The sequence below is a fragment of the Leptopilina heterotoma genome, unplaced genomic scaffold (genome assembly GCF_015476425.1).
Source record: "Leptopilina heterotoma isolate Lh14 unplaced genomic scaffold, ASM1547642v1 Lhet_74, whole genome shotgun sequence".
Lineage (NCBI taxonomy): Eukaryota > Metazoa > Arthropoda > Insecta > Hymenoptera > Figitidae > Leptopilina > Leptopilina heterotoma.
The window spans coordinates 338,195-359,522 of NW_025111173.1; the positions used below are offsets into that span (position 1 = coordinate 338,195).

At 29.3% G+C, this 21,328-nt stretch overlaps 1 protein-coding gene across 1 annotated transcript in view; it reads left to right on the plus strand.

Annotated features, from left to right (window-relative positions):
- Positions 1–373: 373 nt before the first annotated feature.
- Positions 374–21,328, plus strand: part of LOC122510801 — a 33,472-nt gene continuing 12,517 nt past the window's right edge. Inside the window, exon 1 of the mRNA XM_043625704.1 lies at positions 374–586. Within this exon, the coding sequence (XP_043481639.1) occupies positions 374–586 (213 nt within the window). The remainder of the gene's footprint in view (positions 587–21,328) is intronic.

Genomic DNA, 21,328 nt, shown 5'->3' on the forward strand with positions numbered 1-21,328 from the left:
AAGATGCAGAAGGCGGACCAGCAGACTATGTTGGGAATTCGCGATATGTATGTCCTTGCGGAACAGGATTCCTTAGAAAAAAATTTACCATACCAGCAGGAAGCAGAAAGGTCACAGTCCTTTGACTAAATAAGCGAGGAATAAAGCTTGTTATCGTGGTCACCAGCCAAGAAGATGCTGAAAAGCTAGAAAAAATTGGGCACGTTAAGATTTGTCTCATGTCCTATAAAGTTAGAAGAAGAGTTATTGGTGCAAGGTGGCATAGGTGCCTTGACTACGGTCATGTAAGTATCGAGATTGCAAAGCATTAAACAGGTCGAATGCGTGCTTCAAGTGCGAAAAAGCAGGTCACAAGATATCAGATTGTAAGAAGATGACCATGCTGCTTCTTATGGCAGAAGAAGTTCGATGGAAAAGAGAATATCCAACACGTTGCTGGATCAGGAAGATGAAAAGTCTTCAGAACTACTCTAGAGGAAGCAGAAAGCAAAGGAGGCTTTGTCAAGGACACGGAGAAGATAAGGCCAGAACAAGAGCGGCACGGAAGAGTCGCGTCAACGACTACATGGGAACGTTCATCTGCGAAGTGTGAAGCTGAAAGGTAGTTCCGTAGATGGATACTGGACCGACATCCAAGGGAATCGTGACTGCCTAAAGCAGGTATACAAGTTTTCTTCTTCCATTTTGTGGCGAGCCCGACATACCCAGCGAAATGGGAGTTTCCTGAGCATTAAGTTTTTAAAAAGTCGTTCATCATATTAAATCCACCATTTTGAATTTTGAAAAAGTAACATCAGATTAATAATCAGTGGTCTCAAAAGCCCTCGAGTATTAAGTTTTAAGCTAATTCAATGAATTTAAAATAATTTGTTCTATAATATTGAATCCGACATTTTGAATTTTGAAAAACTAACTTCGAATTCAAAATCAGTGTCCCTAAAAATCTCTTAGATCATGTTTGGTTTCTAAAAATTTTCTCCTCCCTTTCCGGTGGCGCTAAAGGGTTAAAAGCAAATGCTCTTCAATGAAGAGTATTATTTTTTATTCAAGTATAAAATATGTAAAGGATTCTTTAAGAGAAATTTTCCTCTCAAATTATGAATATTTTCTTTCAGCGCTTATTTATCACATGTAAGGAGAATTAATTCTCGATATTGGATTTGAATAATGCAAACATTACCGCTTAGTTTTGTATTCACATCAAGTAGTCGCTCTAAGGAGTAATATAGAGTAATTTGGTTTCATTATGCTTGAATTTTTAAATAATCGATGCCAATAACAAGGTGAACTTAATTATTTCTCCTAATGTCTTAATAACAATAAATTCTGAATGTCTTTTAAAAAAACGGTTAGAACTTTCAGTGCATTTGAAATCCCTAAAATAATTAAATTATTAAAACATTAATATACAGTTTCTCTTAATGTATTTTTTAAAAACTTTTTTACTTTACATTTTTTCAAAATGGGAAAACTTTCGAAATCCAGTTTAAAGCTCTATTTTTACTAGGAAAATTATAAAAATGAGTGTAGTATTTTAAAACTAAAATTTTGTAATAAATCACCACATAATAAAACTTAAATGCCTATCTTATAGTAGGTACAATATTTATATTCTTATGTGATTTTTATATAACTTTTAGAACCGGGAAGTTATGAAAAAAGTTATACTTTACATTGAAAAAGTGATAATAATTTTATAAATATATAAAGATTCTATAAAAATGATATTCAAATATGTAATAAATAAAATTTAATTGAATTTCTTATCTACAAAAGGGAATGACTCAATTAACATAGAGGGTGTGTTATAGTATAGATATAGTTAACTACCCCTAGACACCTATGTACTTAACGTAACCCATGTAAGCTCACGCTAGAACAAATTCTCGGCACCATCTACTTCGAGTCCCTTCTCACTCCCTAATTCTCTCTCAGCGCCGATGTTATGAAGTTGTGTTGAACTTTTCGGAGTCATAGTTTGCGAAACCCTCCTTCCTCTTTTCTTTTTTCCCAAATTACAAAAACTTACTTTAATATGTGACATCAATTACATACAAAACAATTTATTTTAAATTGTTCTTAAACTCTCCTAAAGAAAGGAAGGAATTTTATTTCTTACGATAATGTTTTGTTATAGTATTTTTAATGTTGTATAAATATTTTTTTAAATATAGTATATATAAATTATCTTTCAACAATTAAAGATAAACAAACATGTTAGGGTAGCAATACAGAGGTAAATAGTATTTAGAATACTAGTGTGATTGAAGATCAGTGCGAATTAGGATGAAAAAAAAGAAAATATTCCGTATAAATGAGATTTTCAGTTGAGTAGTCGGCATCGACAGAAAGAAAACTCCATTCCGTTACCGCAGTAAATTCTAAATTTTTATAAGTAAATGATAAATATTATTATAAATTTATAAATTATTCCTTTATTTAAATAAAATATAGCAAATACTATTGATTGTTTGTTAATAAAATTTTATTTTTTTACATTAGAATCAATATATTTCGGAGCTATCGAAATTAACAAAACTCCATTCCGTTACCGCTAGTGGCTTTTCTTTTTTTTTGATAAGTAAATGAAAATTTTTATTAATAATTCTTTGAATAATTTTTTATTTTTATAAAACTTAACGACATTTAACGTTTTAATTCAAAGTTTAGAAAATTTTTTAATATATAAGAAATCAATTTAAGTGTCGTCCAAGAGAGCAAAAACTCCATTCCGTAACCGACAGTACTTTTTTCGTTTTTTGCTAAATAAATGATAAATAAATTTAAAACTCATTTCTCGGGGGTTTTTGGAGCCACTGATTACGAAGTTAATGTTAGTTTTTTAAAATTCAAAATGGCGGATCCAAAATGGCGGACGAAATATTTTAGAATATTTAGTGAAATAGCTTAAATCTCGTTACTCGGGGGTTTTTGGGGTCGCTGATTACGAAGTTAATGTTAGTTTTTTTAAATTCAAAATGGCGGATCCAAAATGGCGGACGAAATATTTTAGAATTTAGTGAAATAGCTTAAATTTCGTTACTCGGGGGTTTTTGGGGTCGCTGATTACGAATTCAATGTTAGTTTTTTAAAATTAAAAATGGCGGACGAAATATTTTAGAATTTAGTAAAATGGCTTAAATTTTGTTACTCGGGGATTTTTGGGGTCGCTGATTACGAATTTAATGTTAGTTTTTTAAAATTAAAAATGGCGGACGAAATATTTTAGAATTTAGTAAAATGGCTTAAATTTCGTTACTCGGGGATTTTTGGGGTCGCTGATTACGAATTTAATGTTAGTTTTTTAAAATTCAAAGTGTCGGACGAAATATTGAAAAATTAATTGGATTAGCTTCAAAATAAATTCTAAATAAAATTCGCTATCTTCACCCTCGAAAACCTCCAACAAATTTCAAAGAAATAAAATTAATTTTTTAAAATTTGACCGCCATATAGGATCCGCCATTTATAATTTTTGAATTATGACCGCAAATTCGTAATCAGCGACCTCAAAAAACCCCGAGTAACATGTTTTAAGAGAATCCAATTAATTGTCAAATATTTTATTTGACATATTGTATCCGCCATTTTGAATTCTAAAAAAAATAACATCAGATTTGTAATCAGCGACCCCAAAATCCCCTAGACAACAAATTTGAGAAGAATCCAATCAATTTTTACAAATTTGACCGCCATATTGGATTCGCCATTTTGAATTTATGAATTTTGACCTTAGAATCGTAATCAGCGACCTCCAAAAGCCTAGAGTAACCATTTTCAAATTTTCAAGCCAATTCACTCATTGTATTTGCGACAAAAAATGAAACAATTATTTTACAATAAACAATTATTTTTTAAACAATAATGTTTATAAAGATCGTAACCACATATTTTAGAGACTTACTATAGTCCTCCTCTTCACATAGGAATAGGGGAGACTGGGGTAAACCCGCTCACGTTTTTTCAGATCGGCTAAAATCTAGGAAATTATTCTCTAAATCCAAGTTAATTTATATCATTTGAAAGCTTATGATTTCTACTAAAAAAATAAAAGAGAGTTTTTGATTTATCTTTTTTAGTTTTACTTAGAGAAACTTTTTAATAAACATATACCAAATTTCAAAATCACAATTTTCCAGGGTAAACCCGCTCACTTTATCTTTTCAAGACGGAACAGTTTTATTTTTTAAATATTAAAGTTCGTCTTATTCCCGTCTTAAGTATGATTTATTATTGATAATTTATGAGTTATATAAACAATTCTATAAACAACAAATTGGTTTAATAAATATTGAACATAGATTTCATGAATTACAACTATAAATTTAAATAGTGTTATATTTTATTAAGAGAAAGTGAAATGTAGTTACAATTTTGGTTTTAATAAGGCATAAATAGTGTTATTGTTAAAATATAATACGTGAAATTATTTTATTCTAAAATTAAAACTAAGTGAGCGGCTTTACCCCGACTTCACGTGAGCGACTTTACCCCGAGTGTATTCCTCAAATTTTAGAATAAATTTAATTAAATCTTTTTAAAATAAGACAAAACTATATATGTACTTCGAAGAAGGACATCCAATGGCAACAAAAAAAATTTACCAGATAAATTAATACTCAAAAATAATGATCGAAAAACTTAAAAATCCAAAATACGTTTTTTTTCTGACACCTCTAAAAACATTTGATTGTCTCTGATTCTATGTTGAATTCATGAAACTAAACGAAAGTTCGTTAATATAAGTTGAATGTTAAGTACTATTCACAGTACCAATATTTCCATCTTAAGTTGAGTTCATAGCGTCAAATCGCTAGTGAGCGGGTTTACCCCAGTCTCCCCTAGTCATTTTAATTTTTTTGAAACTTTTTTTTTTTAATTACAATTTAGAATTTGTTCTTTTTAAGAGATTCACCCTTAGACGTTAATTTAGTTTCGAGTCGGCACGAAACTAAAATCACTTTGTTTGTTTAGTTTCGTGTCGACTCGAAACTAAAGTCGCTTTGTTAATTTAGTTTCGTGTCAACTCAGAAACTAAAACGAAACTAAACTTTCAACACACTAAAAAAAGTTTTACTTTTAGCCCGTTTTCGAGGCTGAATTTAAGGTGTAAACGGAGTCAGCCCCATTAAACAAGGACATACTTATGTGAAATACATGGGCTGAATTTAAGGTGTAAACGGAGTCAGACTTTTTTTTCCTGTGAAGACGGTCCCTGTTTTTGAGTCTTAATTTATTTGGCAAATTTTTTTTATTGCTTTTGGATGTCCTTTTTCAAAGTACATATATATATATAGTTTTGTCTTATTTCAAAAATATTTAATTAAATTTATTCTGGAATGTGAGGAATACACTCGGGGTAAAGTCGCTCATGCTCACGCTCAAGCAACTTAAATTTTGCGACGCATCAAAAGTGCTATTTTGATAGTCATTTTATTTTATTATTTAAATATTTGGTTTTTATTACTTTTCGTCAAATATGGTTTCGTTGCAAACTTTGACACTCTAACTTACGATTTTCATAAAGAAACTAAGAAAGTGTAAAAATGTCAATTTTTATAGAAAAAAGGTCTGCCAAAAATTGCAATTTTAGTGTTTGCTTTGTTTACATTTACAACTTGGACATGCACTTAAAAAGCACAAATAAGCATATTTTCTAAAAGATCATGCCTGTTTAAAAATCTTGAAAATCGATCATTTTGTTTTTATAGAAAATACTATTAATAATAATATTTTAATTATTTTAATATTAATTAATTATTTTTCTAGAGGTCTGCATTCTGTTGGATAAACCACCTGAAACTTAACTACCAATGGCGTTGAGTTAGCGCCTGCTTGACATATAGTTCGGCAGCTCGAATAAAAAGAGAGTTACCTTCCCAAAAATAAAGTGAGCTGTATGTTTCTTTTTAATGCGGAATTTTAGCGCATTAAGGGAACAGTTCTGCCAACATTGTTTCACTCTACATCTTTTATCTTATATTTTTATTTTATTCTTGTCAAAACAAATATGTTATGATTAAAATGTTATTGTGTAATACATTTCGGATTCAGGAAAATTCTAAATTAAATTATTTTTTAGTATGTACGAGGCTCTCGGTGAAAATCTTAAACGTGACTAATACAACTTTTGATCTAGTCTCGAATTTTTTTCTTATGTCTATGTCTCGTTGTGTTGTCAATGTTGCTGCGAGTTAAGATACTGTAGGCCTACTCAACGAGTAAATATTCCAATAATATAATTAATAAAATAGAGATGACGTTTAAGGGTAGTTTTCGGATTTGAGTCATTCTGTAATAACTCCACCAAATAATTCTCATGCAATACCTTAAAAGTGTATAAAAGTACATTATGGTCAATAAAGTTTTATTATAAGTAAAGTAAATAAAGTATAATATGCACAAAGTGTCATAAGTGCGCCTTTATAGTCAAGCGATGATATTTCCAACTCGTCTCCGGCTCTTTGAAAATATCACACGAGACAAAAGACGCTTTGTGATAATATTATACGCTTTTAAGGTATTGCATTGAAATTATGCATGGGGATTTATTTCTTTAAATACTTTTAAGTTATCAATTTCAAAAATTCTGACGTGATGGAGCAAACCGGACAACGGATGTGAATATAGCAAGTAAAAATGCTTTAGAAGTGAATTGTCCGGTCCGGTGAAACAACAAATTTTTTATGGACTGTGTAATTAGATAATGGGAAATGTGTGAAAAAAAGTTTTGTATACACATAAAACAAATTTACGAATTTTCTTTAAAGATCATTAAATGTAGGAGGAAGAAGAGGGGGAAGAGGGTCGGTTAAGCGTTAATGCAATTTGATCTCGTATACATATACATATGTTGAAATCGCGTCCGAGAATCGTGTTAGTTTGTGAATTGGTGTAGCGTGCGGGTTAATAATTACACTCCCTTCCCGATCCAACACCCCCGATTTGAATCCTCGCGGACCTTGTGGGCGAACAGATAAAAATCAGTAATTAGCCGGGACCATTATGGCGGCCGTTTGAAAAATTAGCGGGTCGGGGGTAAACCGCTCCTCTGGGCACAATCCCGCTTTAACATATAGCCTTCTCTCTCTCTCTTACTCTCTCTCACTATGTATATATGTATATGTGTAACAAACGCTGAATCCAGCCTGTCTCTGATTTATACGGGTTTGCTATTAATTATCCACCTCTACCTCGATTCCACAACCTGTGCTCTCCGCTTTTCCACCCCGCTAACAACTCTCAAACCACCCTTAAGAGTTTGTTCACAAATGTATATAAATTTAAACCTACACACCTTGTTTACAAGCTGTCGAATACTTATTCATTTACATTTAGAAAATTATTCATGATGTATGTCAGTACCCTAAATGCTTTTCCCATCGGTAACAAACTAGTGAATTATCAATAGCAATCAAACCTTTATCCAAAGTTTACGCTCGAGATTAGATAAATGTTTGTCGACGGCAATCACACACCGACTAGATAAATCTCTTTATGTATTTATAGATAAAAAATAATTAAATATCCTACAGTGTGTATATATGTGTTTATAGCATTTATAGTTAATTAACAGAGAACACATTTTTTAAGGTAAATATTTTCGTTTTTTGAGTTATTTCCTTTTTGCAATATACATTATTTATTTTTGTGTTAGTAAAAATAACTTTTATCATGCTGTCGAATATTTTTTACTTTCTCGTGAAGAAAGCTTTGTAGTCCTTTAATTTATAAAATTTTTAAAACTGGTTTAATCTAATTGTGTGGATCTCTTTTTTTGTGAGCACGATAACTCGAAGAGGTTTTAAATGATTTTGGTAAAACTTGCTGTGTATATATATTTATTATATGAATATCTCAAAATTGACAAAAGAATTTTTAAAAATCATCACAAAAATTTTTTTTTCCTTTTTTAAACAAAATTTTTTTATGTTGAATATTGAAGTTGATAAGTATGGATGTACCTTGTTTCTTTTAAAAAATTGATATTTAATTATTAAGTTAACAAGTTTCAACCGAAATTGATCAATTTTTAAAAAAACTGTCTGTCATATTTGATACGCTATTTTTAATTTTGGAAATTTTGAAAATATAACTTTAGATTTGTTTCTGGTTATAATCTTATGAGTTTTTAAGCTATATGAGGTTTATTTGTTGTAAGTTACAGACATAAAAAAAATCTATAAGTTGTTACATGTATTTTTTAGATTTTATGAGTTACTGATTGTGAGTTCATGAGTTATATAATTTGATGATAGTATGTGATTTAAGAGTTAAATGTATAGAGAACTTTTCTAAATAACTACATAAGTTTATGAGATTTTATGATTTACCGAATATAAATTTATGAATTTGCAAATCTTCTTAATATTAATTTGTGTCAAATATATTTCTCAATACATTATGAAAAAGTGTTAAAAAGAATTTTACGAAAAAAATGTATAAACTGATGGGATAATTGACGATTTTTGGATGTTAATGATGGATCATTATCGAAGCAATGAAAGCCAATGGATCGTTGTTATGCGTTTATCCTACTTGAATGTCAGTATAGTGACTCTTGAGCAGCATTGCTCGAATTCTATAGGCATCAGTTGTATCTGGCAGTGCCTACAAGCCGACAAGTTAACGTGTGCTAGACATGGTTAGGTTGGAATCCAACCACAAGCTCTCAACCTCATTGCAACCATACCTATTCCGGAGCCTTCGATCCTCGCTATGATCGTGTCGAGACATTGGAACATAACGGACTGAGATATGCATCATTAGGCTACCAGTGAAGCCAACATACTACGATCAACGTCGAGCATTCCCTAATGCTAATATTATGGAATGCAGAAGGGTCCTCCGAACTCAAATTTTCCGCATACTCAAAAGCCTAGTTATCACTCTACCCCCTCTTTCCCATAATTATGAAAATGGGTCACATTCATTTCTTATACACGTTTATTTTTCATATTAGGTGTATTAATATTATTTTTAGGACTACCAAAAAACAGCGAGCATATTATATTTCTTGATTCGTACTCTTACAATTCGTACAACTTACAATTATTAATATTATTATTACACTGAACAAAAGTTATTCTATTCGAATAACTGATTACTTATCTATTACCAATTAAATATTTATACTTGATAATGCGTTTACTTGACTAAAATAATTTTTTTTTTAAACTTTAACAAATTACTTTTTATTAGGATGTCCATTTCATATTGATCATTAATCATTTAAGTAAAATCATAAGTATTAACTCATGGAAGCTCATAATTTTCATGTACATAAATATAAATCTTATTTTAATTTAAAATTAAAATTAATAGAAATTACATAGGGGAAGATAGGCAAGGTTGGCCCATCGCGATATTTAGACAAAATCACTACCGCCACCTATGCGCATGTTTGTGACCTCTATACATTAAGAAACTCAGAAAAAGTTTTGTACATCAGGTGAAAAACCATTAAAAAAGAAAAAAAATTTTCAATCGTCAAGGTAAGCATGCAGAAGTATTGTGGGATTCATAATTGAAAAAAACTAAGTAAAAAATTGAATCCCGAAACGTATCTCTTTTTGGTTAGAACAATTCGACAGTGTTACTTTTTGTCAAGGTGTGCCCACTATTTATAATAAGAATTTAACATATACTTTTTAAATAAATATACAGATAAACATTGGTACACACACATTTTGACAAAGATATTAGAAAAATAATATTAAATCCTATAAATTTTGTTCATTACTTCATTCAGTTAGTTTGAACTGTTACTCGTTACTTTTTTGTAACAGTAACATATTACTTTTCTGTTTTTTGTATTTGTAACTCTTTACAAGTTGTAAACAATAAAGGATAAATTTTTCGTAACGCTAAAAATGTTATTTTATTTTTTAACGGTAATTGTCTTTGAATTTCAAACATGGGCCGCCCTTGACTATAAGGGCCAACCTTGACTACATTTATTTCGAAACCTTTATAACTTTTTTATTTTGAAACTAATCAATTTACTCTGTTCAGCAAAAGTTTTCCTATTATACAGGACTTTCCAACAATATACTTCAATTGACCAAATTCAAATAAGCAGCCATTTGATTTTTATTGTAATTTTAAGTTTTGATAATTCAGTAATTTATTGAGTGCTATTTTTCTCCAAATAGACAAAAAACCTTAAAACCTTAAAACATTGAAATTTTAGTTTCCAAAACGGAATTTATAAAAACTATTTATTTTCCACAATTTTTAACTGAAATTCTTCTTTATCTTTAAATTAATTATTATTAATAATTTCTGAAAAATTTCTTTCAACATTTTCAAATCCTTTTCTTTACAATTCAATTTTACGAAATTTCATCGATTATTCAGGTATTCGGAAATTCTTCAATCAAATATATATTAGAAAATAAAAACTTGAAATAACTTCCAAAAAATTCAATTCAACTTTTACAAAAAAATTAAATCTACACAATTTTAAGTTAAAAGTATAAAAAACTCAATCATTCAAAGATTATAATTTGAAAACTTTTCAAAACTCAATTACTATCTAAAGTTTTAACTGAAATTCACATTTGAATCAATTATTATTAGAAAATTCTACGACAATTCAAGTATTTAAATACAAAAAAAAATAATTTATTGAAGAATTAAATGTTTTTTAAAATTCAACTCTCAGATGATTTTACTACTTTTGATGTAGTTAAAGAATATTGTTCAGATGACTAAAAAAAAGTAGTTAAATTACAACAACTACAAAATCTGATTATACCAACTACATTCTTACTTCTTTTTACTACTTTTCGGTAGTCAATACAACTTTTTAAATTCAGTTGAGGACATATTGAATCACGCAGAGTAGTTAAAAAGTAGTCAAACCTACTAGAATTTTTTTTTAGTGCATTTAAAGAATTTTATCAACAATTTTTTAAATAGGTAATTAAAATTCTTTTGACGAATTTCAATAAAATTTTTAAGACCAATTTCATTTTTCGAGAAATGAGATTAAAAATGTATTAAAAATAACACAGGCACACAAAAAAATAAAAAAGTCAAAACCCAGAGGTCACACCCCCCTATCCCCATGTTTTTGGGGTTGCTGAAACCGAATATGACCATGACAAATTTTTTTCATCGGCCATTTTCCCGCTACCACCTCCTTACACCTGCTCCCGGGGGTTGGAATTTTAGTTTAAGAAAAAGTGGAGTAGGGTGTCTATTCCTATGTTTTTTGGGTCGCTAAAACCAAAAAAGACTACCAAAAACAAATTCTTCCCTCCCTTAACCCCCTACAACCTCCTTAACACCCGAAAGGTGGGGGTCGAAATTCGAATTTTCACGAAAAGTCGATTACGGTGTCTAAACCTACGTTTTTTGGGTCGCTGAAACCAAAAAAGACTACCAAAATCAAATCCTTGCCACCCTCGACCCCCTACAACACTCTGCAATAATTTTTTATAATTAATATTTAATTTTCAATTTCCCAAAAATCGGTTCATTTTATTTGAAAAACATTATCGCAGGGGGTTGTAGGGGGTCGGGGGTGGAAAGGATTTGATTTTGGTAGTCTTTTTTGGTTTCAGCGACCCAAAAAACGTAGGTTTAGACACCGTAATCGACTTTTCGTGAAAATTCGAATTTCGACCCCCCACCTTTCGGGTGTTAAGGGGGTTGTAGGGGGTTAAGGGAGGGAAGAATTTGTTTTTGGTAGTCTTTTTTGGTTTTAGCGACCCAAAAAACATAGGAATAGACACCCTACTCCGCTTTTTTTTAAACTGAAATTCCAACCCCCGGGAGCAGGTGCAAAGGGGTGGTAGCGGGAAAATGGCCGATGAATAAAAATTTTCATGGTCATATTCGGTTTCAGCGACCCCAAAAACATGGGGAAAGGGGGGGTGTAACCTCTGGGTTTTGACTTTTTTATTTTTTTGTGTGCCTGTGTAATTGAATCTCTGTAAAAAAATTTCATTGAATTGAGAAAAGTTTTTAAAAATAATTGAAATTTTGTCAAGAATTTTATTAAATTTTTTTTAAATAAGTAATTGAAATATTGCCAAGAATTTTATTAAAATTTTTGAAAATAATTGTATAAACTGATGCGTATATTGTCCCCGTATCCGTTTATACGTATAAATTGATGCGTATTTTGTCTGCGTATTTTGTCTCCATTAAATTCTACGTGGAAAATTAGGGGAAAGGTGTACGAGATGATCCCCCTAAGGGAAAAAACCTATTATTCAAAGAAAAATCAACATATTCGAGTTTTTTTTGTACGCACTACTAGATAATTAATCTATCTAACTATCCTGATTTGAAATATTTGCAGCTAATTAATATTTTACTGTTAAATTTAATTTTTCTAAAACCTTACAAAAGGATCATCTTGGACACCGGGGTGTCCAAGATGATCCCCATGGTATGGGCAAGATGATCCGTAGGATTATCTTCCCCAATTATTGGAAAAGGAGTCTATATTAAAGGAATATAAGTGTATCAATGTTAAATATACTTTATTTAGGCCATAAACGCTTTTGACCACTCACCACGAATCGTTTTCCTATTTTATAATTACGAGGCATTGTCTACAACAAGAAAATTAACAAAATAGATGAGGATGTCAACTTTTTGTTTTAGATAAGTTAGTTTTCATGATAAAAACATATAAGAAGCGAGAAAAATTAAATTTTTTATTAATACTAGAAAATTCACTTTGAGGTGAGACGAAATTCATGGGAATCAGGGGGGATCATCTTGTACACCCATTGAGGGATCATCTTGCCCCAAATGCCACTATTTTGTAATTTGTTCGTAACTTAACCTACGAGCTCTGTTATTCCATAATACCAATCAGAACACTTAGTTGAAGATATACTGAAGCCGTGAGTACAAGAAACATGGAATTTCAGCTACTACAACAAAAGTTATCTAAGCCCAAAGTTAAGCTTTCCTTAGATCAAAAGTATGAAATTTTTATTTTTTCCAATAGAATTTTTTTAATGACGCGTGTTGTCATGACAGTTTGACTGATTCATAGGTATGTCATTGGCAACGTATTACTGTATTTGCCTAAAAGGTGGCGCTAATAGGCTCTCCAAAATTGAAAAGGATCATCTTGCCCCAAGGGATCATCTCGTACACCTTTCCCCTACTTACAAAATTACTTACAAAATTTCAATTACTTTTAATACAATTTTAATGGAATTTCTCAAAAAATGTATAATTATATTCTTAAAAGTTTTATTAAAATTCATCAAAGAAATTCAATTATGGTCAAAAGCTTAAAAAATCTATCGTCAAAATTTCAGTTATCTTTATAAACATTAAAATTTTTCTACAAAATTCAATTATTTTCAAAAATTTTAATGAAATTCTTTTTAACAAATTCAATTTTTTTCAAAAATTCTCCTCCAGTCAATGATTTTTAATATCTACTATTTTAATAAAATTTTCCAAAAGAAATGAATTATTTTAAAATTTTTTTATAAATTTCTTCCCAATAATTCTATTATTTTAAAAAATATTCAATTTATGTTTACAGAGATTCAATTATTTTTATAAATATGTAATACAATTTTTTACAGGGATTCAATTATTATTTTCATGGATAATAAAACTTATTGCAGAATTTCAATTATTTTTTATACAATTTTAATCGAATTCCTCCAAAAATGTAATTATACACTGAAAAAAAAATTTATTTGATTCAAATAATTCAAATTATTTGAAAAATATTTAATTGATTTAAATACTTTTTAGTTGGATCAAAAAAATATGTATTTGATTTAAATATCTGCAATTATTTGAATCATACTTATTTGAACCAAATAAATCGTACTTGATTCAAATAAATAGTTAATTGAATTGAATAAATAAATTTATTTAATACAAATATTGAATTATTTGAAACTATTCTTTCATTTATTTCACTCAAATACTTCGTTTATTTGATGCAAATAAAAATTATTTGACACAATAAATTTATTTTATTGATTCAAATAAGCGGAATTATTTGCTCCGAATAATTTATTATTCAAAGCTAATATAATATTTTATCAAGACAAATAAAAAAATATTTCAATCAATTAAATAATTATTTGAAACGAAAAAAATGAATTATTTGAAACTGCTCTTTCATTTATTTCACTCAAATACTTTATTTATTTGATGCAAGTAAGAATTATTTGATTCAGTAAATTTATTTTATTGATTCTAATAGACTGGAATATTTAATCCGAATAATTCATTATTTAAAGCTAATATACATTTTATCAAGACAAATAAAAAAATATTTCAATCAATTAAATAATTATTTGAAACGAAAATAATGAGTTACTTGAAACTATTCATTCATTTATTTAACCCAAATATTTCGTTTATTTGATGCAAATAAAAATTATTTGACACAATAAATTTATTTTATTTATAATTATTACAAATAAATTTATATTATTACTATATAAATTTATTATTATTGACATAATAATTAATATTATGAAAAAATATATAAATAAAAATATTACAATAAGTTGATTTTTTAAAGAAATATTGAAATATATTCGTAAATATACATTGAATAAAGTATTGAAAATATAGCGGCAAAATTGTTCACTGCCTTGTAGTAATTCTACAAGTTTTATTTCAGCTAGTGAGACATGAGAGTGTTTAAGATTTGAGAGTCCCATGCGAGCGTAGTATAGTGGTTAGCGTGCGTGACTTCGGTGCGTGAATATTCGGTTAGGCGTGGGTTCGTACCCCCAAGCGTTAGGATTTTTCAAATGTGTATGTAATAAAAATTGCGTTTAAGTGTATAAAAAAATGTGAAAGTGAACTATCAATGAATTGTCATCAGTATTTATCTTTTGCAATTAGTTATTTTTTATTAATATTTGTTGATGTTGAAATTATCAATATTGAATGAAATAATTTTCATACTTGATTCAAATAATTATTTATTACATTAAAATATTCGATTTATTTGATTAAAATAATTTGAATTTGATTTAAATAAATAGTTATTTAATACAATTAAATAAAATATTCGGGTCAAATAAATATACATTTGAGTTGAATATATTTTGAATTTTATTCAAATAATCATTTATTAGATTCAAATATTCTATTTATTTGATTTGAATTAGTTGTATTTGATTCAAATAAATAGTTATTTGATACAATTAAATAAAATATTCGGGTCAAATAAATATATATTTGAGTTGAATAATTTTTGAATTTGATTCAAATAATTATTTATTAGATTCAAATATTCTATTTATTTGATTTGAATTGTTTGTATTTGATTCAAATAAATAATTATTTGGTGCGATAATATAAAATATTTAGTTCAAATATTTATGTATTTGGTTCAAATACACATTTATTGGAATATAACCAAATAAATGATTTATTTGAATCAAATAATTTTTATTTGATTCAAATAATTTTTTTTTTCAGTGTACTTAAAATTTTATTAAAATTCGTCAAAATAATTTAATTATTTAAAAATTTGTTAATAAAATTCTTTATAAGGATTCAATTTTGAGAAACATTCAATTATTCAATAAATTATTTATTTTTGTATCAAAAATAATTAGGTATTTAAAAAGAAATATTATTAAAAGATTCTTTGCAGAAATTCAATTATGGTCAAAAGTTTAATAAAGTTATAGTCAAAATTTCAATTACTTTAAAAATATTAAAATTTTTTTCTAAAATTCAATTATTTTCAAAAATTTTAATAAAATTTAATAAATTTAATAAATAAATAAATTAAATAAATAAATTTAATAAAATTATTTTTGTATCAAAAATAATTAGGTATTTAAAAAGAAATATTATTAAAAGATTCTTTGCAGAAATTCAATTATGGTCAAAAGTTTAATAAAGTTATAGTCAAAATTTCAATTACTTTAAAAATATTAAAATTTTTCTCTAAAATTCAATTATTTTCAAAAATTTTAATAAAATTTAATAAATAAATAAATTAAATAAATAAATTTAATAAAATTATTTTTGTATCAAAAATAATTAGGTATTTAAAAAGAAATATTAAAATTTTTCTCTAAAATTCAATTATTTTTAAAAATTTTAATAAAATTCTTGGCAATATTTCAATTACTTATTTAAAAAAAATTTATTAAAATTCTTGACAAAATTTCAATTATTTTTAAAAACTTTTCTCAATTCAATGAAATTTTTTTACAGAGGTTCAATTATTTTTAATACATTTTTAATCTCATTTCTCGAAAAATGAAATTGTTCTTAAAAATTTTATTGAAATTCGTCAAAAGAATTTTAATTAACTATTTAAAAAATTGTTGATAAAATTCTTTACATGCACTGAAAAAAATTTCTAGTAGGTTTGACTACTTTTTAACTACTCTGCGTGATTCAATAGGTCCTCAACTGAATTTAAAAAATTGTATTGACTACCGAAAAGTAGTAAAAAGAAGTAAGAATGTAGTTGGTATAATCAGATTTTGTAGTTGTTGTAATTTAACTACTTTTTTTAGTCATCTGAACTATATTCTTTAACTACATCAAAAGTAGTAAAATCATCTACACGAAAATTGTTAGCAAAACTAAAAAACTAATTAATTTAACACCTTTCCACTCAACTAGGTAATGGTAGTTGAAGATTTGGACCAAATTTTTTTTCAGTGTGAGAGTTGAATTTTAAAAAACATTTAATTCTTCAATAAATTATTTTTTTATTTGTATTTAAATACTTGAATTGTCGTAGAATTTTCTAATAATAATTGATTCAAATGTGAATTTCAGTTAAAACTTTAGATAGTAATTGAGTTTTGAAAAGTTTTCAAATTATAATCTTTGAATGATAGAGTTTTTTATACTTTTAACTTAAAATTGTGTAGATTTAATTTTTTTGTAAAAGTTGAATTGAATTGTTTTGAAGTTATTTCAAGTTATTATTTTCTAATATATATTTGATTGAAGAATTTCCGAATACCTGAATAATCGATGAAATTTTGTAAAATTGAATTGTAAAGAAAAGGATTTGAAAATGTTGAAAGAAATTTTTCAGAAATTATTAATAATAATTAATTTAAAGATAAAGAAGAATTTCAGTTAAAAATTGTGAAAAACAATAATTGAATTAAAATAATGAAAGTAATTTTGAATAAGTTACAGTAACAATATTCTTATAATACGTATAAATTGATGATTTTATCAGTCCAACATTTTTAATTATTATAAAACATGAAGATATTGATTGCTCCGAGTCGATGACTCGGAGTGATCAATAAGAACAAAGAAACAGTATAGGACTACTAACTTCCCCCTGAAGTACACCTTTCGTTACCTTAACAGAACTTGAATGGATCTCAAATGATTCATATAAATTTTACAGAAACTTTGTGTGATATTAAAATAAGGTACATTGTTCCTATTTTAATAAAAAACTGAATTAATAATAGGTTAAAACCATTTATAAATAAGCTAGAAATCATTCATTTAAAAATAAATTTTTCATTAATTTCCAAAAGATAAATATATTTAAATAAAAAAAAGATCAAAATATAACATTTATTTTCCAAGAGAAAGCGGATTGAAAATATTTTCAAAATACGGTGAAAAATTTATTTTACAAATGAAATAATGTCATCTTTCTGTTGCGAACCATTACACAATTTATTTTTTGTTTTGTTTAAAAAAAATAAAAAAGTAAAAGAGACACACACAAAAAAAATGCAAGCTTGATGTTTTCTTTTGTTTCGTTTGTTATAAATGAATTTCAGGAAAAATTCCACGTGTGCTGGACGCGCAGTGCTTTAAACCATTTTCGCAGAGGACTCCCGTGCGAATTCCCGGTTGTGTGCTTCACGCATACCATCAGTGAGATTGCGCAAAAATTGGACAAAACGAGAACAACTAATTTAACTGCTTTCAAACAATTAATTCGGAGCATTTCATTTAATTGTTCAGCTCAGTAGAAGTTTTCACTTTTATTTGGAAATATACGCTCTCTTTTACACGAAATCGCGATTTTTCATTACAGGAAAAAAACAAAATGTACAGAAAAAGTTGTATAAATTTATCTAAAACAACATTTTTTGTTTGTTACATTACATATGACAATTATTCTCTTATATTTATAATATTTTGCAGAAAATTATAAAATATGTATGCATTATCTTAAATAAAAATAAAATAAAAACCTTATACAATAAAAATTTTTTTTTTTTTTTTATTGTTAAAATTCAAACAATTTAGGTCTACCAGGGACAATAGATACTGATCTAAGTAATTAATCTACAACGCTTTTTAATACCTCACAAATTACTGTGACACAAAAACACAGCATTTTTTTTGATTTTTTAAGAAAAATGTGTAGGTATAAAAAATTGTGAAACATTTTAAAAAATAGTTTTTGAGATTTGTTGTCTAGAAAAAATCCTTATGAAGAGAATACCGTATGAATTTTTAATTTATGTAAAATAGGTTGGCCGGAAACTGTCTCCCTGAATAAAAGACACCTTTTGGACGACGCTACCTACAGTTGCGAAAATTAACTATATTTAATTGGGTCAAGTAAATAATTAATTAAATGTAATAAATATATTCTTTAAAACTCACATAACAAGTTACTGACAAATTTATTTATTTATTTCATACTCGCAAGTATTTGTTTTTTGACACATAAATAAAAATTATTATTTACCAGAATTTAGTTATTTTATATAGATTCAAGTAAATTAAAAAATATAATAATACAAATAATAATAATACAATAATAATAATAATAATAATAATAATAATAATAATAATAATAATAATAATATAATAATAATAATAATAATAATAATAATAATAATAATAATAATAATAATAATAATAATAATAATAATAATAATAATAATAATAATAATAATAATAATAATAATAATAATAATAATAATAATAATAATAATAATCCCCGCCGATGGTTGTCCACTACCGAACATCATCGATGTCTTTGATGTGCTGGGAGAAGTGGATGCTTATCCACTGCCAGACATGATTGACATCATGGATATGTTCGGTAGACCTTGCCGTGGTGGCGGGGCTTTTCACTAAAGGGCAACCAACAGGGTGGTTCCCTAATTCTAAAACCAAAAAAAAATGAATGAAATGGATAAAGATTCAAATAAATTACTCCAAGCGGGTACCTCAAATGAGGGTAATCCCGTCACCGATTCTGATCGGGTTCAAGCCCCGGTAGTCGGTGCAGACGGCTCCAAGGATTTTGGAGGGAGCCAAATAAAAAATTCTGAGGATGTGGGACTTAGCAGATTCGAAGAAAATGTTTTAGAACAGGTCGATCTGATCCCAATAATACTGGATAGTATGTGGCGTGCTTGCAAAAAGCAAAAAAACATTAGCAAGGATGTTAAGGATGGAATGGTGGCAATGGAGAAGGTGCACGAGGTGCTTTGCAGAAACCTGCGATTTATACCTAAGCCCTTCATTAGCCCAAGCAAACCAAGGTCGAATCCTGAAACTCCTAGATCGATGTCGCACGCCACATCCAGCGAGAGCAAGTCCATCGACCCAAGGAAGCGCCCTAGAGAGTTTGAAGGTCCGGAGACTGATTCTTCTGTGACCACTCCCAAGGGTAAGAGGGTTAAGAACAAGGAGACCAAGGCAAACCCTACTGTTATGGAGACGGAGGTGAGTAAGGCTGCTTCGGCCAGGGTTGCTTCTTATTCGGAGGCAACTGTGGCAAATAAGCCTGAAAACGAAAAAGACTTTGAAACTGTCTCCAATAGGAAACGGGAGGCCCGTAAGAAAAAGGCCTTGAAGAAAGCGGAGGAGAGGGAGCGACTTCAGAAGCGCCCCCCCAAAATTAGAACAACGGAGGCAATAAAAATTGTGGCCCGGAATCCAGAGACCTACCATGATCTCATAAAACTGGCAACAACTTCGGTAAAGCCAGAGGAAACTGGAACAGAGATTGTGAAAATTAGGAGAACTCTTAAAAAAGAGGTTCTTGTTGTTGTGAAAAAGGGGGGTGAAACTTCAAAGTTCGCTCAGAATCTTACCTCCGTTCTTCTGGACAAGGCCGAGGTTACGGCTCTTGTCAGTAAAAAGACCCTCGAAATTCGGGATCTTGTCGAAACAACTTTAGAGGAGGACGTTTTAACCGTCTTAAAGCAGAAGTTGCAAAAGCCCGAATTAGAGGTGACTTGCCGACTTCTGACACGTTTTGGTGGTACGAAAGTGGCACTAGTACGCTTGAATGAAACGGACAGCAAGAGTCTGCTTAAGCTGGGCAAAGTGCGTATTGGCTGGATAAATGCATCCATCCGAACGCACTTAGAAGTGACAAGATGTCAAAAGTGCCTAGCCTATGGACACGTGACCCGAATTTGCAAGGGCCCCGACAGAACAAAAAACTGTCGGAGATGCGGCGAAGCGGGACACTTCTCCAAAAAGTGTACTAATGACAAGCCAAAGTGCATAACGTGTACAGATTTGGGAAAAACGGAAGTCAACCATATCCCTGGAAGAATTTCCTGCCCGGTTTACAAGGAGGAACTGGAGAAACTTAAAAGGGCAAATCCTTAAAGCTCCTTCAAGTCAACCTGCATACAAGTAAGGATGCACAGGTGCTCCTGATGCAAACAGCTAGGGAAAATGAGGTGGATATCCTGTTCTGCAGTGAGCAGTATCAAGGAAGCGACCTCGCACCTTGGTATCAGGATAAGGCGAAGAGAGCCGCCATCAAGCTGTGCAACCCAGAATTGCGGGTTGACAAGTTCTTGGAGACAAGCAGCGGGTTTGTGTGGATAGAGGTGGCTAACATACGTATGTATAGCTGCTACTTCTCACCCAACGACCCGCTGACCACCTTCGAAGCCAATATAGAAGACCTAGAATCGAGCCTCATAGAATCCAAGCTGGATGTCATCATCACTGGCGATTTTAATGCAAAGTCGCCAGAGTGGGGTGAGACGAGGCTCGACAAGAGAGGAATTCTGATTGGAGAAATGATCTCCAAGAACGATTTATTAGTTGTAAACCGGGGAAAAACATGGACGTTTAGACGAGGTGCGATCGGATCGATAATAGATCTAACGATAGCATCGTCTAATATATTTAGCCGCATAAGCGACTGGCGGGTCTCTGAGGAATATACAGCAAGTGACCACCAGTACATTGAGTTCTCAGTCTCAATGGGAGACACACGAGGAGGAAAGAGACAGGAAGCACCTAGTCGCAAAACCTTCTCGTGGAACATTAAGAAACTCGACAAGGAGAAGTTCAGCCGGTCCCTAAAAGAATCTATCTTAATTGAGGATTCTGGTTGGGTGAGGAGGCCGAAAAGTCTAAATGGAGAGGT